General features: G+C 37.0%; 2 protein-coding genes across 5 annotated transcripts in view; both read right to left on the reverse strand.

The window, feature by feature from the left end:
- Positions 1–25,033, reverse strand: part of Src64b (Tyrosine-protein kinase Src64B) — a 61,192-nt gene that overhangs the window by 11,283 nt on the left and 24,876 nt on the right. The window lies entirely within an intron of this gene.
- Positions 14,013–14,843, reverse strand: LOC138938355 (uncharacterized). The gene has a single exon (XM_070305273.1). The coding sequence runs from the start codon at positions 14,841–14,843 to the stop codon at positions 14,013–14,015; it is 831 nt and encodes a 276-aa protein (XP_070161374.1).

Consider the following 25,033-nt stretch of genomic DNA (forward strand, 5'->3'; position numbering starts at 1 on the left):
ATATATATATATATATATATATATATATATATATATATTATATACACAAGGTGTCCCATTTTAAAGGACCCATTCAAATATCTCAGAAACACTGCGTTAAATCGAAAAATGTTTCAAACAAAAGTTGTGTGGCTTCAAGGGGGCCATAAGATGGTGACAATGATTCGACCTTGGAAAATCATTTGAAGGTCATGTGAAGGTCAACTTTAACATCTTAAATGGAAACCCCCATTTTTCATTTAGTATTCTTGTAGCTGACATCGAGAGCTTTCCAAAACACTATAACAAAGTATTTTTTTATTAAGTACTTTTTGAGTTATTTTATATTTTAATCTGACATATTTTGATATAAAAAATTAAATATCTCGTAAAATATTTAGTTTTTGATAATCTTACCGTAATACTTCTATGTACAGAATAATGAGACAAATCAATTAGTATAAAAAAAAATTGTTTTTAAGAAAATTATTTACAATGTATTTTTTTAAACAATTATTTGTTTTTTCTTGGTTTTTGAGATATTCGACTGGATGTATTAAAATGGGCCACCCAGTATATATTAGAATTATAAATATAACATATTACAAAAAATATAAACTTGTGATTTGAAATATATTATATCGCATTTTTGAGATATTCGACTGGATGTATTAAAATGGGCCACCCAGTATATATTAGAATTATAAATATAACATATTACAAAAAATATAAACTTGTGATTTGAAATATATTATATCGCATTTAGATAAAAATTGCTTTTTATAATAAAATATTTTTAATTATATTATTCTCTCTGAAAAGAAATTCAAAATTTGTTAATAAATAAAAAAAAAATTATTGTGAATATTTTCAATAAATGTATTCTACAACTATTTTGTCTGAAATTAAAGAAAGGCTATTTTTATTTAAAATAATATATTTTACAATAAAAAGAGTCGTAGTTCTTATCGCATTTTCCCATATGAAATAGAGTAGAGCTGAATAATATCGAACGCAGAATAATTTCCCTATAAATCGCTGCCACTAGCATCGTCACTCGTTCTCTCACTTTTACTTCCGTTTATGATTTCGCGGTACAACAATGTACTCCATTTTGTCTCGTACGATAAAGTATAACGACTAAAACGTTTTAAAACGACGTGAGAATTTACCGGCCAACGACGCCGCGTGTAGATACTGACCATAAAAATAGATCGTAAAAACAAGAGAGTTAGTTATCGTCGCCCGATGTAAAATCTCTTTCTCTCTTTTACAATACTTTATCCCGGAGTAACAACTTTGTTGTTTCCCCATAGATCGCATGCCGGCAACTTTCCATATCGCCTGTATAAAGTCGCAAGATACAGTCAAAACATTTTAACGATATTAAAGGCGACAACGGAGCATTTTTTGTTAAGAAATATCAATTTTCCCTCGTATAAGTCATTATTAGATTTCTATTTAGCCAAATCTATAATATAACAATTATTAGTCTCGTTAATTATTTTTTTATTAATTATTATCCATATCAAAAATTATTTCTACGATCAAATTTTTTTTAAATTACTTTTGTAGCTTCCTTTATTAGACAACATTTTTATCTTTCTAATTATTAAACAAAGTGAAAACACGCCCTCCCCTTTTGCTAATCCTATTTTCGTACTAATCGATAACGCTTACGCGTCCGAGGTAGACAAAGGAACAACCACAATATTGCGAAGGTAAAATTTTGCGCGCGTTGAAATTAAAGATAGAAGAGACAGTATATGTGAATCTCGAGTTATATCTCGTTGACGTTATATGGGTGAAAACGCAAATGCGTCATTTCTTTGAGCGGTTGACTAAGTCTGTCAACTAATGCTTTAAATTGATCCGTGTGAGACATCTAATTGAAGAACTAGCTTTTAATTCGTCAAAGTAATTCGTGAAAATGAAGATCATAACAAGACTTTCATTCGTAATAATAATCGTATTAATTGTAATAAGCTTTTTAATTTTTTTCATTTAATTTATCTCATTGTATGTGTAAAAAATATAATTTAGAGAATATTGAAATTTCTTTCTCTACTAGCGAAGAGAGATACAAGTATAGAGATTACGAGTAGAGTTCGAACGAATAGATAACAATCGCGTATTGGAATCTGGATCGAATGGAGTTTCGAAACTTCCGTCTGTCATGACAAGGATCACAAATGACTGTAATTATCGCATGAAAAATACGAAACTTGCAGTTCCGATTTCAATCGGCGATATTAATCTTCCGCTCCATTTACAATTTAAGATTTAATCGGAAAATCATTTCTTTCTTTGTGTTTTTTAAAATCCTGAAATGATTCGGATTTGTATACTTTATTTTCTATCGTTATTTACTAGAGCACTCATAAAATTTTATCTCATTAAAAAAAAGGAAAAGAAATTGTAACAATAATGATATATAAATTTTAATATACAGGGTGTCCCATTTTAAAAGTTTCATCCTCATAACTTTTCAGGATCAACGTTTGAGGGAGTTTTTTAAGTTATTTTATATTTTAGTCTGACATATATTTTGATATAAAAAATTAAATATCTCGTAAAATATTTAGTTTTCGATAATCTTACCGTAATACTTTTATGTACAGAATAATGAGACGAATCAATTAGTATAAAAAATAATTGTTTTTAAGACAATTATTTACAATGTATGTTTTTAAACAATTATTTGTTTGTTCTTTTTTTTTTGCGCTAATTGATTTGTCTCATTATTCTGTACATAAAAGTATTACGGTAAGATTATCGAAAACTGAATATTTTACGAGATATTTAATTTTTTATATCAAAATATGTCAGATTACAATATAAAATAACTCAAAAAGTACTTAACGAAAAAAAGGAAAAGAAATTGTAACAATAATGATATATAAATTTTAATATACAGGGTGTCCCATTTTAAAAGTTTCATCCTCATAACTTTTCAGGATCAACGTTTGAGGGAGTTTTTTAAGTTATTTTATATTTTAGTCTGACATATATTTTGATATAAAAAATTAAATATCTCGTAAAATATTTAGTTTTCGATAATCTTACCGTAATACTTTTATGTACAGAATAATGAGACGAATCAATTAGTATAAAAAATAATTGTTTTTAAGACAATTATTTACAATGTATGTTTTTAAACAATTATTTGTTTGTTCTTTTTTTTTTGCGCTAATTGATTTGTCTCATTATTCTGTACATAAAAGTATTACGGTAAGATTATCGAAAACTGAATATTTTACGAGATATTTAATTTTTTATATCAAAATATGTCAGATTAAAATATAAAATAACTCAAAAAGTACTTAACGAAAAAATACTTTATTATAGTGTTTTGGAAAGCTCTCGAGATAAGCTACAAGAATACGTAATGAAAAATAGGGGGTTCCGTTTGAAAAACGAAAGTTGACCTTCAAATGACCTTGAAAATGACCTTTAATGTCAAATCCAAGGTCACTATTAGATAACCCCCTTTATTCCCTACAACTTTTTTATCCGAGTCGTTTTCCTTCAAACGTTGATCCTGAAAAGTTATGAGGGTGAAACTTTTAAAATGGGACACCCTGTATATTCATATTTTTTATAATCGCATTTTTATTTAGAGTTCGAGTTTTTTTTATAATCCGAAATTAGATATATTTGTGTAAAAGACTTAATATGTTATCATTTCACTTATAAAACCTGCGGTAAAGAAAATTTAGAGACAAATTCTGGTTCTTTCAATTATTCTCTTTTAAAGATGTTACACCGTGAGAAAATTTCAGAAATGTCTGCTATTATTATTTCCCCGAAGAAAAGTTTAAATTTCTTGTTAAGCGATGTAATTGACGAATTTCCGTTTAAACGTGTGTCGTTATTAAAGGAGCGAAAAAGCTGATTACACGAAGAGCTCGGCTCTCTTTCGTCTCTCGTCCCAGCCAATGTTTCTCAATCAGGAAAGCAAAACGGAAATGCGTTATTGTTTATCTTTCCTCGTTGCTCAGCGGTAAGACAGACAAAAGCCTCTCTCGATTGCACGACAATATACGTCGTGCGGGAGCAAGAAGATGTCCTTGTTTTCATATTTTAATCCTCGCTGTTCGCGCTATCATGAGCTCTCCTCCGAGAGAAGCCCGGGCTTTCGCCAAGCGTGTAATTCATAAAATATTCATCAAAATAATGACTAATTTAAGCGCTAATTAATACAGCTATTATAATAAATTAAATATTAACAATAATCGAAATTGTAATTTTATTCAATTAAATCCAGGCTGCTGGAGTAAAATTAACGTAAAATTTAAACAAATACAATTTATTATCGCAAGAAATGTTATAATGTGAAATAATATACTGAATATTAATAATGTCATAAAAATATGTGCCAATGCTGAAGGATTAATAAAATCATTGAAGAGGAAAGATTGCGGAAAAATAAATTAAGTTTTAAAACATTTTTAACGAGAAAATCTATAATAATAAAATAATATAAGTGATAATATAAATCTTAAAGTAATAAATTTTCGTTGAGAGACTAGAGATAATATTTTTAGACATCGATTTTATTAATGAAAAAAAAAAAAAAAAAATGAAAGATTTATTTCTTTCTCATTTACATAATTATTCCAACAGGGACATATAAATATATATATATATTATATAAAACTATTATCCTTCGTTCATTGTTACTCTACAAAGAAAGATGATCAGTAGCAGTGGACTCTCAGAAAACTATGCCGATAAACAAGCAGACAAACAATAATAAAATTTAAAAACTTTCGCTCGGCACAGCTCCAATGCGACTAACTGGAGAGGAAACGTACTTTTATCATTTCCGACAATGATGTAAAAAATAATATTCTACACTGCAATCGTTGTTTATTTTTAGTCGAGTTTGCGAATAATAGAAAACGGCAGACGCTTTCAGGGAATTCGACGATGTACATGCCAACAAAAGTCCCACTACGAATTAATCTCACGGTGGAAGAAAAAGAAAGAAAGGGGGAAAATAGAAAAAGACCTAAGAAAGAGATAGTTTAATCGCGCAGGTTTCCCTAGACGAAATAAGAGCCTGATACGCGTTCTTTCATAGCCGTTCCCGCGCGCGCGCGCGCGCGCGAGGATGCGACAGGACGCGCGTACTTAGAAGAGGAGGAGGGCCCGACTTGCCAGCAGTCACGACTGACAATGAGTCACGTAAGGTCCATGAGTCACGGGTGCACCTCTCAGGGGGTCGAAGAATAGACGTCGTTAAGGGATACCGGCATGAGAGAGAGCTCGGTGTTTGGGTCCACTATGAGGCCCGGTAGGGCCTACTTACTGATCCTTTGTATCAGCTCATCGGTTATTGACATGACAACGCGACACGTGGAAAATAGGGCGCTCGAGAGATAAGTCATAAAAACGCAGGTTAAAGACATCTACTTGAGCCGAAGCGTCGGGCATGCGTCTTTTTATACGTAGCTCGAAAATGGAGAGATATGTATAAAGACATGTATAAAGTATCCTTGATAAAGCCTCGTATCGTCAGTAACGGTGGAGACATGGTTTGTTTTTCTCTTCTTTTCTATATATTTCAATTTATAATCTCTGTATGGATTTATTCTTGTGTATATAAATCAAGAAGATAAAAATGTTTTTCATATGTCAAAAACAAATATATTAATGTTTAGGTCAAAGCGAAAATATTATATACCGATGCATATAAATATTATTTATATTTATATTATCACTCTATTCTAAATATTTTTTATATAATAAAATTATATATATTATATTATATTATATAGATTGAATCCAGAAAAAAAAGGAGAAAGTTCAACGTATATAAAATTAAAAATATATATATTAAAAAATATACAGGTTGTCCCATTTTAAAAGTTCCACCCTCATAACTTTTCAGGATCAACGTTTGAAGAGAAACGACTCGGATAAAAAAGTTGTAGGGAACAAAGGGGGCTAACTAATAGTGACCTTGGATTTGACATTAAAGGTCATTTTCAAGGTCATTTGAAGGTCAACTTTCGTTTTTTAACCGGAACCCCCTATTTTTCATTACGTATTCTTGTAGCTTATCTCGAGAGCTTTCCAAAACACTATAACAAAGTTTTTTTTTTCATTAAGCACTTTTTAAGGTATTTTATATTTTTAATCTGACATATTTTGATATAAAAAATTAAATATCTTGTACAATATTCGGTTTTCGATAATCTTACCGTAATACTTTTATGTACAGAATAATGAGACGAATCAATTAGTGCCCCCCCCCCAAAAAAAAACAAATAATTGTTTTAAAAAATACATTGTAAATAATTGTTGTAAAAACAATTATTTTTTATACTAATTGATTTGTCTCATTATTCTGTACATAAAAGTATTACGGTAAGATTATCGAAAACCAAATATTTTACGAGATATTTAATTTTTTATATCAAAATATGTCAGATTAAAAATATAAAATACCTTAAAAAGTGCTTAATAAAGAAATACTTTATTATAGTGTTTTGAAAAGCTCTCGAGATAAGCTACAAGAATATGTAATGAAAAATAGGCGGTTCCATTTAAACAACGAAAGTTGACCTTCAAATGACCTTTAATGTCAAATCCAAGGTCACTATTAGATAGCCCCCTTTGTTCCCTACAATTTTTATCCGAGTCCTTTTCCTTCAAACGTTGATCCTGAAAAGTTATGAGGGTGGAACTTTTAAAATGGGACACCCTGTATATATATATATATATATATATATATTTTTTTTTTATCGTGACAATGATTTCTTAAAGACTGTTTAATTACGGGCATTAAATATCCATAAAGATAAAAGCATGCTTCTTCATTTAGCACGCAAAGGAAAATAGGAGAATTTGCAAGTTATCTATATTGCGAGACTACAAGGCGCCACCCTGTCTAGATCAAGACATTAGTAAAGTCAAAAATGAATAAGATAGTCCTGGGCCGTCTCGTATACAAAATATTGCCCGCGTTCGCTATCTCGCTATGAATTACGTATCTCACTCAATTGGAGCGGTAAATCGCCTTACTTCTTTCTTTGCTCGCGCCGCGCCGCGCCAGGCCGTTCAATTTTTCTTCTTATCCGCTCGATGCAAGCGCGGGGAAAGCCTGTAGAACGCGTTTCGAGATACTCCAAGGCCTCGTCCGGCAGTTAAATGGGATCGACTTCGCCTCCATTCCCGTCGTTTCATATTCTTGCTTGCCTGTCCGCCTGCCCGCGCTCCGCTTAACGTGTTTCGCGAACGCGTACGTATATTCCTCCTCTGTAAAACCAGACACTTCCCCTGCCTTTATTCTATACGCACAGATATGTCGAGGAAAAGTCGAGGGAAACGAAAAACCAGCCGAGAGATAATCCTGCCTGAGAACGGTCTCAAGCCGAGACCCACGAATCTTTTGGCACTTTTAACCCGATAGCGGTATTCTTCTACCCACAAAATTTTTAAATTTAATATCGATTCTATGTTTTATACGCAGAGGTAAATTAAAAAAAAAAAAAAAAAAAAACAGTATATGAAATCCAGTTTCTGTCTTATATTAAATTCTTTTTGAAACAAATTTAGTTTACATAAATTAAGAAAGCTTAAGGCCGTGAAAAAATATATATAAAAAGAGGCCAACATTTTTTTATATATTTTTTTAATTATCTGTAACATATTCTTAAATTATCTTGATTTTATTGTTATTAATATACAATATCGTAGTGGTATGATAGCTTTTAAAATTTTTTTTATATTGTATATTTACCCCTTTCATATATTATTAATACTGATAATATATAAAATAATAATATATAAAATAATATAAAAGAATATTAATAATATTATTATTATTATTTTTATCACTATCAATATTACAAATATTTCAAATATTAAAAAATATATTTCCTCTGATTTTCATCAGAAAAAAAATCGGAGATTTATTACGATCTGTTAAGAATTTAGTTTCTGCATTTTATCGAATAATCGGAAAGCCGAGCGTTTGACGTTTGAAACTTCCCCACGCGCGTTTCTAGGAGCCGTGTACCGAGAGAATTATAAACGACTATGGATGGCCAAACTTCCGGGGGAATATTAAGAATTCAGGGAGCACCGCATGGTTCGCCGCACGTTCAAGCATATAAATGTGAGGAAGCCATTATTGCGCGTTACGATCTACTAGCAGCTACCAATAGTTGTACACGATATATCTACGAGCCGAATACTCCGAATATTTCGCTCGTCGCAGACGCTAAAACCCATGAAGCTTGTTATGAGCTATCATCGTCGGGGCACATCGTTACACTCTACGTGTTAATTATAAAGCTTAATTAATTGCCCGCAAATTACCGCGTAATAGGATACAGGGTACTCCATATACCTAACGAGCCACTTCTCGTTTATAAATTCCGTGGAAAGCCAAGCATGTGTCGACGAATATGAAAGTGAAATTATTCAAATTCTTTTAACAAAACAGGATACAATAAAATGTAGTCCTCGTTAACTATCGGTATTATTTTTTGCAATTTTTTTTTCGCATCGGAACTATGGAAAAAGAATTGTCACTTTTCACAACCTATCATATTTTCGTATTCGATATCATATTGTTAGTAGTAATTGAGGCTCAAAGAGATTCTATCGAAGGCCACTTTCAATCGAACGATAGATAATGCTCTCTATATAATTTATTTTTAATAATTCATAAAGACGAGGAATAAATCAAAGCCCTTCAATATCTTTCGTCAATAAATTCCATAGAAAAAGTATTGTCCATAAAAATTTTCTAGTACACATATTATATATAAATTTTTATAATTTTCTGCAAAAAAAAAATATCTTTTTCATTCATATTGAACAATCCATAATCATCTTAATACTCAGAAATTATATTAATATTATACGTAGTTTTGTCACACACTTTGAAGTTTTCGATAATGTCAATAGATATTCCACTTCGAATATTCGTATACGAATCGAACGCGCACAATCGAATCGGTTTGAATAGTCATTAATAATTTAAAGGTCTCTATGATCGGTAAGCCGTATTATCCCGTCATTACGATCGAATGCTTAAGAATTGACTTTCACATACCGCCGATATCGAGGGCCCGGATCTAATCATGGCAAATCTATGCGCGAGCGTAAGCGGACGGGCGTGAAAAACGCGGCCAATGTCGAGAAGGTGTCGACACGATCATTGCATTTGCATCGCGGCAGGCAGGTGACGGTATACCTCGTGTGCAGATACGAGTTAAATCGATCCCTTTACCCAGACTCGAGAGAGCGAAGCGACAACGATCAACGGGAGGAGAGAAGATGCGAATAGGAAAAAAAGGGTGAATGATCGAGGAAGAATAGAGAGGCTCTGGAGCAAGAATCTCTGCGTAATTGACGCAAAACAAGCAAAATGTAATAGACTTGCAAAACTAGAGATTTTCTTTTCCTAAATAAAGAATTATTTTTTTTATAAACGTTTCTAGAGAGAGAGAGAGAGAGAGAGAGAGAGAGAGACGGCTGTTCAAATAAAAAAATCAAAATCATTTAAACATAATTTCATTTAACACTCTTATCATTCAATTTATTGAAATAATAAAAATATATTATGAAAAATATTATAATATATTTATATCAATTTATTGAAATAATAAAAATATATTATGAAAAATATTATAATATATTTATATCAATTTATTGAAATAATAAAAATATATTATGAAAAATATTATAATATATTTATATCAATTTATTGAAATAATAAAAATATATTATGAAAAATATTATAATATATTTATATCAATTTATTGAAATAATAAAAATATATTATAAAAAATATTATAATATATTTATATCAATTTATTGAAATAATAAAAATATATTATGAAAAATATTATAATATATTTATATGGGGATTCGTAGAGGCGTGTTCGCCTTCAGAAGATGGCGCGAGGGATAGGTCGAGCGTACAGAGGTGAAGTCAATCACGAGACTTCTTTTCTAATTGTCAATGATAAAATGTATTTATAGTATATTTACAGTTATTTGGTTTGTGGTGGCCCTGAAAAGGGCCGTTTACGGGTTAACGCGGTGTGCGTTCCCGCCAAGTGATACGCGGCTCGGCTTTGGTTACGTGGAGGGAACCGATGCGCAGTAGCTCGGGCGAGGATGGAAGAGTTGGTGTAGTCCTGGGGTGCGTATAGCCAGGCTCTTCCCGGTCCGTCCCTGTCTGCGTAGCCGCTTCCTGGGTGTTGGTCTCCCAGTCACTGTCAGATTGAGTACCGCTGTCCGCTACTTCCCGTGAGGGGTATTGAGTACCGCGATGGATTCGTATTGCCGGTTGTGACTGTGTCCAACTGTCTCGATGGTGAAGTGGAGAGGCCGCTAGCGGTGATAATAGCGGTGGCGGCAGGTTCCACGGCGTCGATGGTGATGTGTATCGCCGTACCCTGATGTCCCACTGACTCAGGAAAAAGCGTGGTGGTCGGGTGAATTCCACAGGCGCCAGCTCTATCGGGTGTAGCGTCCACTCCCTGAAGCTCGTACACGTATGGTTGCCTGTAAGTCCTGGTGTCTTTTCTCCCTCACTGATGGGCTGTCGACTAGTCCCGGGTGAAGTGGGAGGCAGCTGTGGTCGAGGAAGACTCAGGTCCTGTGGTACTACAGGAGGCAGCGTAGGCTGTCGCTAATTCAAAAGAATTCGTGAGCTCGAACTGACTGACGGGCAGGAGGTCCTCTCCGCAGTCAGAGCGGGCTGCGAATTGAAGGCTTCTCGCCGTGCGCCGTCTTATAAGCCCCACTCACTGGATTTCACTTGCTGGCGCCCACTCCCGCTCGTGGCCGCCTCACGGTAAGCCTTCGTGGCTCGCGCGGTGCTCGCGCGCGGGTTTCACGTGCTCCGCGCGTGAGAATTCGTTCGCGCGTCTACCGGGTCGTTCGTGCGTAATTGTGGTGGTTTCTCGAGCCGCCACAGGACCCCCTTGGTTGTATGGAAGCCTCCTAAGTGTTGAACCTGATTGGCGGGCGAGATACTCGTCCGCTTCTTGTCGTGGCTGGTCGTACTGTTGTTTCTTGGCTAGTGGCTTGTGGTCCTTCTTCTTCTTCTTCCATGGTATACGCTGGTTTCAGCCTGTCTATTGATACGTTGACTGTTTTGTTGTTCATCCGTATTTTGTATGTTTTTTCGTTTCTGTGTAGAACTTCATAAGGTCCGTCGTATGGCGGTTGTAGTGCTCCTGATGGTGCGTTGTGTCGCACGAAAACTTTTGCTGCTTTGTCCATGTCTTTGTAGATGAACGTCGCTCGTTGTCCATGCCTTTTGATGGCTGGGCTGAGTTTTGTCATGATGCTTCGTAGTCTGTTCACGAGGCTGGTTTTGTCTTCTGTGTCATTGCTTTTTCCTGCTAAGAATTGTCCAGGTAACCTCATCGGTTCTCCGTAGACCAACTCTGCCGTTGTTGCGTTTATGTCTTCCTTCCAGGCGGCCCTGATGCCCATCAATACGACTGGGAGAATTTCTGTCCAGTCTTCTGTTTGATGGCATTTGATGGCTGCTTTTAATTGCCTGTGGAAACGTTCTATCATCCCGTTCGCTGCCGGGTGGTATGCTGTTGTCCTTATATGTTTTGAGCCTGTCATTTGCGTTAGATGTTTGAAAAGATCTGCTTCGAATTGTCTTCCTTGGTCGGTCGTGATTCTTTCCGGAGCACCGAATCGCGTAATCCAGTTTATGAACAGGTGCCTTGCTATCGTTTCTGCCGTAATGTCTGTTAGTGGGATCGCCTCCGGCCATCTTGTGAAACGGTCTATTATGGTGAGGCAGTAGCGTTTGTTATTGGATGTTGGCATTGGTCCGACTATGTCCATATGTATGTGCTGGAAGCGTCTTGTTGGTGGATCAAACTCTCCTATCGGTGCTATGTTGTGTCGTGTGATTTTTGCTCGTTGGCATTGCATGCAAGTTTTGGCCCATCTGCTGCAATCTTGTTGTACCCTTGGCCATACATATCTTTGCGCTATTAGTTTCGCTGATGCCTTTGCTCCTGGATGAGCTAGGCTGTGTAGGGAGTTGAATATTCTCCTCCTGAATTGTTGTGGCACGTATGGTCGTGTTATCGGTGTTGACGTGTCGCAGTACAATGTTATTGTCGATCCCGGTATTGCGACTTTCGTGAGCAGCAGACTTTGTTTCTTTTTCGTCATCTCTTGCATTTCCGTGTCTTCCGCTTGTGCTTCTGCCAATTCTTCGAAATTAACTGCCTTTTCTATTGCTTCTACTCTGGAGAGTGTGTCGGCTATTACGTTTTCTTTCCCTGCTATGTGGCGAATGTCTGTTGTAAATTGGCCGATGTACTCCAAGTGTCGTGCTTGGCGTGGTGAGCTTCTTAGCGGATCTTGGTCAAATGCGTAGATGATTGGTTTATGGTCTGTGTATACAATGAACTGTCTCCCTTCTAGCATATGGCGAAAATGTTTGATCGCTGTGTATATAGCCAGTAGCTCTCGATCGTATGGACTGTACTTCGTTTGTGGTCTGCTGAGTTTTTTGCTTAGGAATGCTAGTGGTTGCCATTCCCCTTTAACTTTCTGTTGAATGACCGCTCCTAGTGCTATGTCCGAGGCGTCCGTTGTTACGGTCAGTTCTGCTGTTGGATCTGGGTGTGCTAGGAGTGCTGCTCTAGATAGACTGTTTTTGCAATTGACAAATGCTTCTTCCATTTCTGTCGTCCATTGGATTGGTTGTTGTCCTCTCTTCTTTGGTCCTCTTAATACTTCGCTCAATGTTGCTTGGTCCTTTGCTGCTCCTGGGATGAAACGTCTGTAGAAGTTGATGGTTTCCAGAAACTGTCGCATGTGTTTGACCGTCTTTGGAGAAGGGAAGTTTTTTATTGCTTCCACCTTCTCTGGTAGCGGTACGGTGCCTTCTGCTGAGACCAGGTAGCCCAAGAATTTGACCTGTGCGGCTGCGAAGGTGCACTTGGCTGGGTTAATTCTCACCCCGTTGGTTTCTAGTCGGGTGAAAAGTTCCCTCATGTGCTTTTCGTGTTCTTTTTCTGTTGCTGATGCTACCAATATGTCATCTATGTATGCATAGCAGAAATCTAGTCCCCTTATTATTTCGTTAATGAATCTTTGGAAGGTTTGTGCTGCATTTCGAAGTCCAAACGGCATGAATTTGAATTCGTATAGTCCGAATGGCGTGGTGATTGCTGTCTTCGGCACGTCTTCTTCATGTACCGGAATTTGGTTATATGCTCTTACTAGGTCGAGCGTTGAAAAAACTTTTTTCTTGTGCAGTGTTTGCGCGAAGTCCTCTATGTGCGGTATCGGATAACTATCTGGTATTGTGCGTGTGTTCAATCTTCTATAATCTCCGCACGGTCGCCACGCTTCTTTTCCCTTGGGCACCATATGAAGTGGTGCTGACCATGGGCTTTTCGATGGCTGGATTATTCCTTCCTGCAGCAGTAGGTCGAATTCCGTCCTTGCGATGTGTAGTTTCTCTGGAGATAGTCTTCTTGGTCTGCATGCTTCTGGTTGTCCCGCGGTGGTTTGTATGTAATGGACTGTGTTGTGTTTGACTGTCTGGCTCCTTCCGTTTGGTCGCGTTATTCCTGGGTACTCTTTTATTATGCTGTCATATTTTGTTTCCCCAGCTACTGCTTTGATGGAGTTTATTTTATGGTTGCCTTTTGATCCGTGTGCCGCGAGGCCTGTTTTTCCGTCGATTAGCTTCTTATTCCTTACATCCGGTAGGAGGTGATAGTGCGATAAGAAGTCTGACCCTATTATTGGCTGAGTGACGTCGGCTATTATGAATCGCCATGGGAATGCCCTACGTAGCCCGAAGTCTGGTTGTATGGTTGTTGCTCCGTAGGTGGATATTGTTGATCCGTTTGCTGCGAATAGTTGATATGTTTCCGCCTGTTTCCGGCCTTGTGTTCTTGCCCGTGGGTAGACGCTTATGTCAGATCCGGTATCGATTAAATATCTTATTTTCGTCTTCCGGTCCGTCATATATAGGCGGCGTGGTTCTGAGCCTATGTCGCTTGCCGCCATCAGCGACTGGCTTCCTCGTTTTCCTTTTTGAACGAGCACGGGGTCGTGCATTTCTTGGCTTCTGCTCCGAAGCGTCGGTGGTAGTAGCAGATGCCTTCTCTTCTTGGTGTCCTGCTACGTTGTCGGTCTCTCGATTGGCTTCGTGGTCGTTTCCCTTGCTGTTCTCTTTGGAACTTCCTAGTCATTTTTGTGACCTGTGTTGTCAAGGCAGCGACTTGATCTCTTAATGCGTCTATTTGCGTTTCCCATGTCGTTCGTGCTGGCGTGACTACCCCTTGCATGGTTGCTACCTCCATTGGTCTATTGCCTATCTCATGTATTCTATCGGCCTGTTCTGCGACGTCTTCCAGTTTGTCTTGCGCCCTGACTGCTAAAATGGCCTGCATTTGCGTTGGCAATCGACCTAGCCATAATGTACGCAGTAGTTCGTCCGAAACCGTTATGCCGGCCAGGGTTTTGAGGTGGCGGAGAAACTGCGAGGGCTTTCTATCTCCCAGCTCTTCATGTTCGAGGAGCTGTTTGATTCTTTGATCCTGGGATGCCGTGAGTCTCTGAATTAAAGCCTTCTTTATTGCTTCGTATTTCTGTTTTAGTAGCGGCTGGGTGATGATGTCTTTGATTTCCCTGGCTTGCTTCGGCTCTATCCTCGAGAGGACGTATGCGTATCTCGTTGCGTCGTCTGTTATGTCGCATGAGATGAATGTTCCTTCCAGCTGCGCGAACCATAGCTCCGCATCCTCCGGCCAGAATGGTGGTACTCTTATGCCGATCTTGTTGACGCTCGTGCTGTCGTCGTCGACGATGCTTGTCTTCTCCGGATCCCTTGGCATCTTCCGCGTCGGTGGTCACCAGCTATGGGGATTCGTAGAGGCGTGTTCGCCTTCAGAAGATGGCGCGAGGGATAGGTCGAGCGTACAGAGGTGAAGTCAATCACGAGACTTCTTTTCTAATTGTCAATGATAAAATGTATTTATAGTATATTTACAGTTATTTGGTTTGTGGTGGCCCTGAAAAGGGCCGTTTACGGGTTAACGCGGTGTGCGTTCCCGCCAAGTGATACGCGGCTCGGCTTTGGTTACGTGGAGGGAACCGATGCGCAGTAGCTCGGGCGAGGATGGAAGAGTTGGTGTAGTCCTGGGGTGCGTATAGCCAGGCTCTTCCCGGTCCGTCCCTGTCTGCGTAGCCGCTTCCTGGGTGTTGGTCTCCCAGTCACTGTCAGATTGAGTACCGCTGTCCGCTACTTCCCGTGAGGGGTATTGAGTACCGCGATGGATTCGTATTGCCGGTTGTGACTGTGTCCAACTGTCTCGATGGTGAAGTGGAGAGGCCGCTAGCGGTGATAATAGCGGTGGCGGCAGGTTCCACGGCGTCGATGGTGATGTGTATCGCCGTACCCTGATGTCCCACTGACTCAGGAAAAAGCGTGGTGGTCGGGTGAATTCCACAGGCGCCAGCTCTATCGGGTGTAGCGTCCACTCCCTGAAGCTCGTACACGTATGGTTGCCTGTAAGTCCTGGTGTCTTTTCTCCCTCACTGATGGGCTGTCGACTAGTCCCGGGTGAAGTGGGAGGCAGCTGTGGTCGAGGAAGACTCAGGTCCTGTGGTACTACAGGAGGCAGCGTAGGCTGTCGCTAATTCAAAAGAATTCGTGAGCTCGAACTGACTGACGGGCAGGAGGTCCTCTCCGCAGTCAGAGCGGGCTGCGAATTGAAGGCTTCTCGCCGTGCGCCGTCTTATAAGCCCCACTCACTGGATTTCACTTGCTGGCGCCCACTCCCGCTCGTGGCCGCCTCACGGTAAGCCTTCGTGGCTCGCGCGGTGCTCGCGCGCGGGTTTCACGTGCTCCGCGCGTGAGAATTCGTTCGCGCGTCTACCGGGTCGTTCGTGCGTAATTGTGGTGGTTTCTCGAGCCGCCACATTTATATCAGTTTATTGAAATAATCAAAATATATTATAAGAGATCTTATAATATATTTTGAATAGTCTTTCCGTTATATAAATTATAATACGTTAATGGAAAAACTTCTATTGTCAAAGGTAAATCTTTGTCCAAGTTTTTAAAAGATAGTAACTATGCGACTGACAGAGACGACAGGCTTGAAAAGACACGCGGGGCAATTTCAACGCGGGGGTGGCACGCGAAGCGCTATAACGTGGGGTAAACGTCTCTCTCTCTCTCTCTCTCTCTCTCTCTCTCTCTCTCTCTCTCTCTCTCTTCCATCGGGCCGTGCTAATGCTTCGAATCTGCTCGGTCTTCCGGCCAACGCGCCGACAAAGCTTTGATACCCTTGGTACAGTCGGAAAAAAGCTCGCGGAAAAGACCGAGATGACTTAACGGAAGGGGATTACCTTAAGGAAAACGTGATTGGAGAAAATCGTTATTATATGCATAAAAATTGTATAATATACAAAATATTTTTAAAAATACTTAAAAAAGAGTTGAAAACTTTAGTAATATAATGTATATAATATATGTGTATGTGTGCGCCGGATATATAGAGTATAAATAATACGGGATAATTAATTCTAAACTGTATTAAATAAACTCGATTTATGCTCGCGTTATATTTGCATATCATTATATCAAAATTCAGTCAGTCACCATTCGAGATAAAAGGGTGAAAAATTAAAATCAATTAAACTATTCATGCATAATTTCGTTTTCAAAATAGAGATTTATGCTGATTGTTGTTATTAGATGCATCTAATAGTACACCGATTTATACAGGGTGTCCCCAATTTAAACGTCAAAACTTCGAAAGCGTGTAGGGGACCGATAAACGAAAGACAAAAAGTCCTTTTGCTCGTTTTCGCTTTGTTTTGAAGAAAATAAAAAAAAAAAAAAAAACGAAAAATTTTCACCCAAAAAACTTAAAACAACTCTAAAATTATCAAGTTTATCAAAAAGAATCATGAAATAAAAGTTGTAAAGTTATAAAATTAAGAAAAGAGAGTGAATTAAAATACTCCTGAGATAAAATAAAGAGGATTTTAAATAAATACTCGACACAACGCGAAATTTTGTCTCTAAATCTAATTTTCTTACGACGATTTTATCTCACTCCCTTTCTTAATATCCATCCCCTACAATTTTTATTTCACGGTACTTTTTCGACCTAACCTAATAATAATTTTAATATTGCTTTAAGTTTTTTTCGTGAAAATTATTCGTTTCATTTTCCGCGATTTTCTTCAAAACAGAAGCAGAAACGAGCAAATCTCTAAAGGATCCTTTGTCTTAGTTTATCGGTCCCCTATATGCTGCCGAAGTTTTGATGTTTAAATTGGGAACACCCTGTATAGAAAAATATCAATGAATTGGTTATTTAATGTCGAAGATACCAAGCGATTCGTGCGCTTTTAGCGTCCTTGCATTTTTAGACATCTATCTAAAGAGATCCGGAAGTAGGTTACGAATGGGGTGGCTCCACAAAAACTACCCGGGAACGTGTAAATTATCGCGCAGAGCACGATTGGACGATATTTTTCTCGCGACATGTTGAACGCGATTAAATTATTGACCCGCGCGTTCACCGTCTTAATAAAGAGCGCACGCAATTGCAATTTGTCGACTAGTCTCAATCTTTTCGTATTGTGAAATTCCGCCGATTTTAATGGAATGCACACGCAAGTGTTCTGCGTAATGCAGTCGCTTAATGCATGCGTGCACTCGAAGCCAAGCGGGAAATTCTCACGCGCGACGATGCATTTCGTCTCGGGGAGTCCCCGACGCGACCGCTGCCACACGTTTTTCGCCTTTCGCACTCGTCGGATCTGATTTTCCATATGCACGCCGGGGAATATCGTAAGGACGAATATATATGCGAGAGGGCTGCAGGGGGAAAACTCTCTTTCGTCGAGGGTAGAGGATCGATCGATGCGCTCTCGCTGCTTCGCCCGGAAACTCCGTCCAGAAATAAGCCAGCGAGGGAGGAAGATGGGGCGCGGAGAGACGACAAACGTGGCATTTAATGATAACACGTGCGACGTTTCGATCGACAATTTTATTTTATCTTATTTTTTTTTTTTTCTCCTCAGAGCGTCTAATCCTAGCCTCGAGCCATTCCCTAGGCCATTTTCTAAATTTTGCATTATTTATTTACGTAATGCACTTTCAATATCGATTGAGATTGTCATAATATATTATTTTTGCAAGATAAATAAATAGGTTTAAGGAGCGGATGTCCGTGCAATAATTCAAGTCATAAAAATCGTACAATTCACAAATATCTTAATGGAAGAAAATTCATTTAAAAAAAAAAAAAAAAAAAATTCTCATTCCCATATAAATAATGATAACAAAAAACGCGAATCGTAAAAAATAAATAAATATTAGGTGTACAACTTTGCTTCCGCCGTTTTTTTCCCGAAATTCAAGGCTTTATTGTAAAAAACTGGTTATACATTTATGATTCAAAGTATTGTCCACTCCCAATGATCGTGCCAATTCTTTTTGACTTTGACTCGAGTCTTCATTAAGTAATGCCTACAATCCTGCATCTTCGAAAACCTTCTCTCTTCCACCGCTATGCCGGTCTTCGACGTGAGAATCACCGTTCTTGAAGCGTCGAAACCACTCACGACACGTTCTTTCACTAATAGCGGCTTCACCATAAGTATTTAAGAGCATTCGATGAGCCTCAGCCGCAGATTTCTTCATATTGAAGCAGAAAATTAAAACCTCCCGCAAATGACGAGAATTTGGCTCGTAAACTGACACTTTCAATCGAGAATAACTTTATGATGCAGACACAAATCGACTAATGTTTCTATGGGATTATGTTGACAGATGCCCAAGTTTATTGCACGACGTCTATGATCTATTTATTTCGACCACTACTTACCGCTAAAGTCATCTATAGGAAAACGGCGGAAGCAAAGTTGTACACCTAATAATATAAATGATAAACGAAAACGTTTCTGTCCTCGACTGGATTCTTTCGATACATAAATGAATAAAATAAAAAATACAAAACGGTCAGCGATAAAAAGTCAGAAATAAATAAGTAGAAAATACCGAAAAAGTCAGAAATTGTCAAAAGTTATTTATGGTTTTTTTTAAATATTATTTTTAATATTATGATAGAGATAAACGGATGTTTAATTTTAAGACTGAATATGAATGAATCAACAATTCTTGAAATTTTTGGGAGCAATCTTTTTCTTGGACAAATTCCCTATGAATTCTTCATTAAATATCCCGTATTATTTATACTTTATATATCCAGAGCGCGCGCGCGCGCGTGTGTGTGTGTGTGTTATATAAATTATTATTGCACAATTTCAACTATTTCTTAAATATTCTAAATTATCTTACATTTGAGACATTAATATTTCCTTCCACGCAAAATTACCAAATTCCCAAATTTCGCGTTTTACCTCCCCCATTGTTGCACCGCAGGTAGCAGCTGCATATATTATTATATTTACGTGCACTTTCGTCGTGACAATATTATCGCATTGCTTACCAAAACGAGACGGTTGTCATAATTTTCAGATTAGGTATAGCGCGATCACCCGGACGACCCATCGTGGATTAAATCGGCGATTTTCAGGTTTCTGGAACACTTGAACGTACAGTTTCAAGGGTCGGTGCCCTGTTCGCTCCCCCCTTCTCCCCCCCCTTCCCCCTGGCGCGAATAACTTACACGCTCATCGCTCGATATCCCGAAGCTGTTGTTAGGTCGAGCTTAAGGCGACTTCCTGGCGGGCAAAAACTACAACGCAACTCGCCGTTGAATTGACGCTGTGCTCGATAAGACAACCCTTGTTAAGGATGAGTTGGCAAAAATTGCGCAATCGGCAGCACACCCATTGATCCTCGACGAGAATTGCATTTACCGCCTTCATTTTCTTACGACAGGGTCTGCCTCTGGGGATTACATAGTTTAGACTTGCGAGAAAAAAAATCGTATTCGAATGTACGTTATTTCGCGAACTATGAAAAGAATTTTTATTTTTATTGCTAAGAAAAAATATTTGAACGTGTCATCTTGCAAATTAAGCAGATACTACTTCCGTAATATGTGTAAATAAAGATTTGGTCTTCTTATTAAAGTGTTATAAAAGAAATATAAAAATCGTGCGAATTAGAAACTCGCGCATTGCTTCTTCACAAAGCTCCTCCTCAGAGAAAGCAGATTTTTCAATTTCAGCTTCCTCGTAGAAAAAGCTTTTCGAGCGAAATAAAAAGATAAAGAAGAAGCAAATTTCTAATTTGCACTTTTTTTTTTTTTTTTTTTTTTTTTTTTTTTTTTTATATTTTTATATAAAGAATTCGTCGGGGCAGACCGACATGGGGGCCCATATTTCTAATATTGCCAAATCCCACCTAGGATATTAGAAAATATTTTTTTTAAATTCAAAAACTTACTTATCTGAAAGAAATTTCAAATTAAAATTCAAAATTTCATAAAAAAATTAACGCTTTCACCATTTCTCGTCAAATTCAATATCAACCATCATTTAATGATACTCTATTTATGTTAAAAGATTTAGCCCGATATCTGAAAATTTGCGGAAATTACAGCTTGCACAGACATTTCTTGAAAAATTGAAACTGCCTTAAAATACTGTATGAATTTTTGTAAAAAAGGAATAAAAGTGCTGTATCACTTTACTTGTGTGCCAAATTGCAACGGTTATACCTCAAGCGGTTCTTGAGTTACAGACGTCTGAATTTTCGGTTAATCCATATATACAGGGTGTCCCATTTTAAAGGACCCACTCAAATATCTCAGAAACACTGCGTTAAATCGAAAAATGTTTCAAACAAAAGTTGTGTGGCTTCAAGGGGGCCATAAGATGGTGACAATGATTTAACCTTGGAAAATCATTTGAAGGTCATGTGAAGGTCAACTTTAAAATCTTAAATGGAAACCCCCATTTTTTATTTAGTATTCTTGTAGCTGACATTGAGAGCTTTCCAAAACACTATAATACAGTATTTTTTTATTAAGTACTTTTTGAGTTATTTTATATTTTAATCTGACATATTTTGATATAAAAAATAAAATATTTCGTAAAATATTCAGTTTTCGATAATCTTACCGTAATACCTTTATGTACGGAATAACGAGACAAATCAATTAGTATAAAAAAATAATTGTTTTTAAGAAAATTATTTACAATGTATTTTTTTAAATAATTATTTGTTTTTTCTTGGCACTAATTGATTTGCCTCGTTATTCTGTACATAAAAGTATTACGATAAAATTATTGAAAACTGAATATTTTGCGAAATATTTTATTTTTAATATCAAAATATGTCAGATTAAAATATAAAATAACTCAAAAAGTACTTAATAAAAAGATATTTTATTATAGTGTTTTGGAAAGCTCTCGATGTCAGCTACAAGAATACTAAATAAAAAATGGAGGTTTCCATTTAAGATTTTAAAGTTGACCTTCACATGACCTTCAAATGATTTTCCAAGGTCAAATCATTGTCAACATCTTATGGCCCCCTTGAAGCCACACAACTTTTGTTTGAAACATTTTTCGATTTAACGCAGTGTTTCTGAGATATTTGAGTGGGTCCTTTAAAATGGGACACCCTATATATACACACACACGCACACACATACATACGGAGATCTTTTTAAAATGTAATTTTCCGACGTTTTTAAACATTCTGAACACATAGAAAACCGGGAAAAAAAATCAAGCTTCCTCTATAAGAAAGTAAAATTAATAGTTTCTAACACACGAGGCTAAATCGCTTCAGTAAATAAAATAAAAGAAAAGAAAAAGAACATTAAATCAGTTAAAGAATACATTTGTAAATCTTGCATCAACGATTTTCGAACACACACACACACACACACACACACACATCTTTTTCTTTTTTCTTCACGCGATCGCCATTTGTGTGCCTGACCCTACTCTCGACGCCATTGTGTGAAAGACTCGAGGGTAAAGTAAGTAGGTACTTGAAGCCGACGACCGAACTATTGATAGCCCTAACAACGTGGCCGTTGAGAGATTCGTCTTGGCCTAGCTTTTTTTTTTTTAGACGTCTCTATTCGACTTTCTGCGTGGGCATGAACACGCGCCTATACTCACGCCGTCGTCGTCGTCGGGGGGGTTCCCCAGCTCGACTTAGGAATAACTTCGTCTAACTGGAGCTTGACATACGAAAAATCGCGTATTATATCTCACCGACAGTATGCACAATACCAGCCGAGGTCCCTATATCATTTATTCGTATCGTATCGCGAAGCGTGATGTAACGGCTAACGAGCGACGTTTCTATCGCCCGTGGGCTACATTTTGCGATATCAAAGCGAGATAACAAGACGTCGAATTGGTTTATTTAATTATTTCCGCGCGCGATTATTCTTTAACATAGAAATATTGTATGTATCATTGTTCAGTGAAGTGTCTGAAAAGGAATTTTATTGAAAACTTTATAATTTATTATTAGCTTTGAAAATAAGTTCTTTTGCGAAAAATCTTTCTGTATTATTTTATTAAGAGAGATTAAAATAACAGTTTTTTTTTTTTTTAATGAAGTGAAATCAATAACTGTCACGCACAAAACTCAATATATTGGTAACATATGGTCACGTTTATTGCAATATTAGAAAAATATATGTCTCAATATAAATATATACAGGGTGTCCTAGACCACCCGTACATCTTTTTTTTTTAAGCTAAGCATTTTAGAGAAAAACGTTTTCAACAAAAATTGTATGGTTTTGCGGGGAGCATAAGATGGTGTCATTGGTTTGACCTTGGATGGCATCGTTAAGGTCAAGTGAAGGACACCTTTAATTTCCTTAATGGAACCCCCTATTTTTTATTGCATACTCTTATAGCTTATGTCGAGAGCTTTCCAAAACACTATAATAAAGTATTTTTTTTATTAAATACTTTTTGAGTTATTTTATATTTTAATCTGACATATTTTGATATAAAAAATTAAATATCTCGTAAAATATTTAGTTTTCGATAATCTTACCGTAATACTTCTATGTACAGAATAATGAGACAAATCAATTAGTATAAAAAAAAAAAATTGTTTTTAAGAGAATTATTTACAATGTATTTTTTTAAACAATTTTTTTTTTTTTTTGGCACTAATTAATTTGTCTTATTATTCTGTACATAGAAGTATTACGGTAAAATTATCGAAAACTGAATATTTTACGAAATATTTTATTTTTTATATCAAAATATGTCAGATTAAAATATAAAATAACTCAAAAAGTACTTAATGAAAAAATACTTTATTATAGTGTTTTGGAAAGCTCTCGATGTCAGCTACAGAAAGAATACTAAATAAAAAATGGCGGTTTCCATTTAAGATTTTAAAGTTGACCTTCACATGACCTTCAAATGATTTTCCAAGGTCAAATCATTGTCACCATCTTATGGCCCCCTTGAAGCCACACAACTTTTGTTTGAAACATTTTTCGATTTAACGCAGTGTTTCTGAGATATTTGAGTGGGTCCTTTAAAATGGGACACCCTGTATATATATATATATATATATATATATATGATAAATCGATTTTTTAAATTAGCAGAAATTTATTGATAATTTCGATGAAATATGGAGTTGCCTCTAGCATATTAACGTGCCCCAGTTGAAGTATAAATTACATTCAATTTTTGATCACTCTCGAATTAAGCATATGTTTGATACATTAACGACTAAACATATTTAAAATCAAATATAAATGTTAAAAAAAAAATGAAAAAGATATGACACAAAAAAAATGAAATTCAGCATAAATTAAATATAATTAAATAAGTCAATAATATTATAGCACTGATCAAAAATACCTTATTAATTATATTAAATATAATTAATATATTTGTACATTATTACTCTAAAATCGAATTAATATATTTATTATTTAGCATACGGTATGGGAAAAGTTTAATTAAAGAAGTTCGAAAGCAAAAATTGAGAAAGCAAAGAATCTAATACTATCGATAAACAATGGCGGTATAACAGAGAATCGAACGCGATAAGAGAGCCGTACGTTGTTAACCGCGAATTCAATCACGAAAATTCACCGAGCCGAGTGTGTGTGTATGTATGTAATTACGGTCCTCGATATTGTATCCTTGGTCGCATTAGCAGCTGTGATTTTCGATAGGCAAAATGTTGTGCCGCGCGTAAAGGGGAACGCGATCGATAGTTGACAATATGTTCCTCAGTGTGTACGTCGCGCAAACTATAGGCTGTTTTAACGCTTATAGTAATGCCATCGACATGCAAACTTCTTCGTTAATATTCTTGGATTAAAGGGCGAATATAATCTCCGCGTTCGCGACGCAAAATTAGCATAATTTGGAACGCGAAACTGTTTCGAGCGCAAAATCGTTTCTCAAAATTACGAAGCTACCGAAATGAACGTGTCTGTAATTTTGCGGACAATTAATAATATTGTCGGAAATTGTGCTTTAATTTTATATTAATGATACAATGAACTCGAGACGAATAAATATTTTTTAATGTTAAAAAAATTGAGAAATAGTATTGCTTTTAATGTTATGTCGTACATGCGAAACGCATAATTTACATGCTAAAGTGAAAAGACTTCGTCGATCTCGTTCGAGGCATTTAAGCAATAGATAGGGGCGCGTTGACAGACAGGATAGGGCGCTTGTGCTTGTTTACCGATACTTCAACAGGAAGCTGAAGCGGCGCATACTTTAACGGGGCAAAGGCATCGGCGAGCGTCAATAAATCCGCGTGTTCATAATCGCGAAAGAACGAACGTACGAGCGAGCTTCCTCGTTGCCGTACAAGAGACGACGATCCGAAGCTACGGCCCTGGAAAATCGCTCCGCTTTGGCCGAGAGACAGAGCGAAAAAGAGGGAGAGAAAGAGAGGAGGGGAGCGAGAGCGACGGAAAAGTAAAGGGTGGTTACCGTGCACCGTTTGCCGGTGTCTATTAATGTCGCGGGCCTATTTCCGGATATATCTCGTTGCTGTGCGAAAATTTACCTCCCTCTCGAGCACAAAACGGATATCGATCGATACCCCGTGTTCGCGATGCGCGGT

The sequence above is a fragment of the Polyergus mexicanus genome, unplaced genomic scaffold, assembly GCF_030449975.1.
Source record: "Polyergus mexicanus isolate NDT 795.1 unplaced genomic scaffold, iyPolMexi1.0 SCAF_12, whole genome shotgun sequence".
Taxonomy (NCBI): Eukaryota; Metazoa; Arthropoda; class Insecta; order Hymenoptera; family Formicidae; genus Polyergus; species Polyergus mexicanus.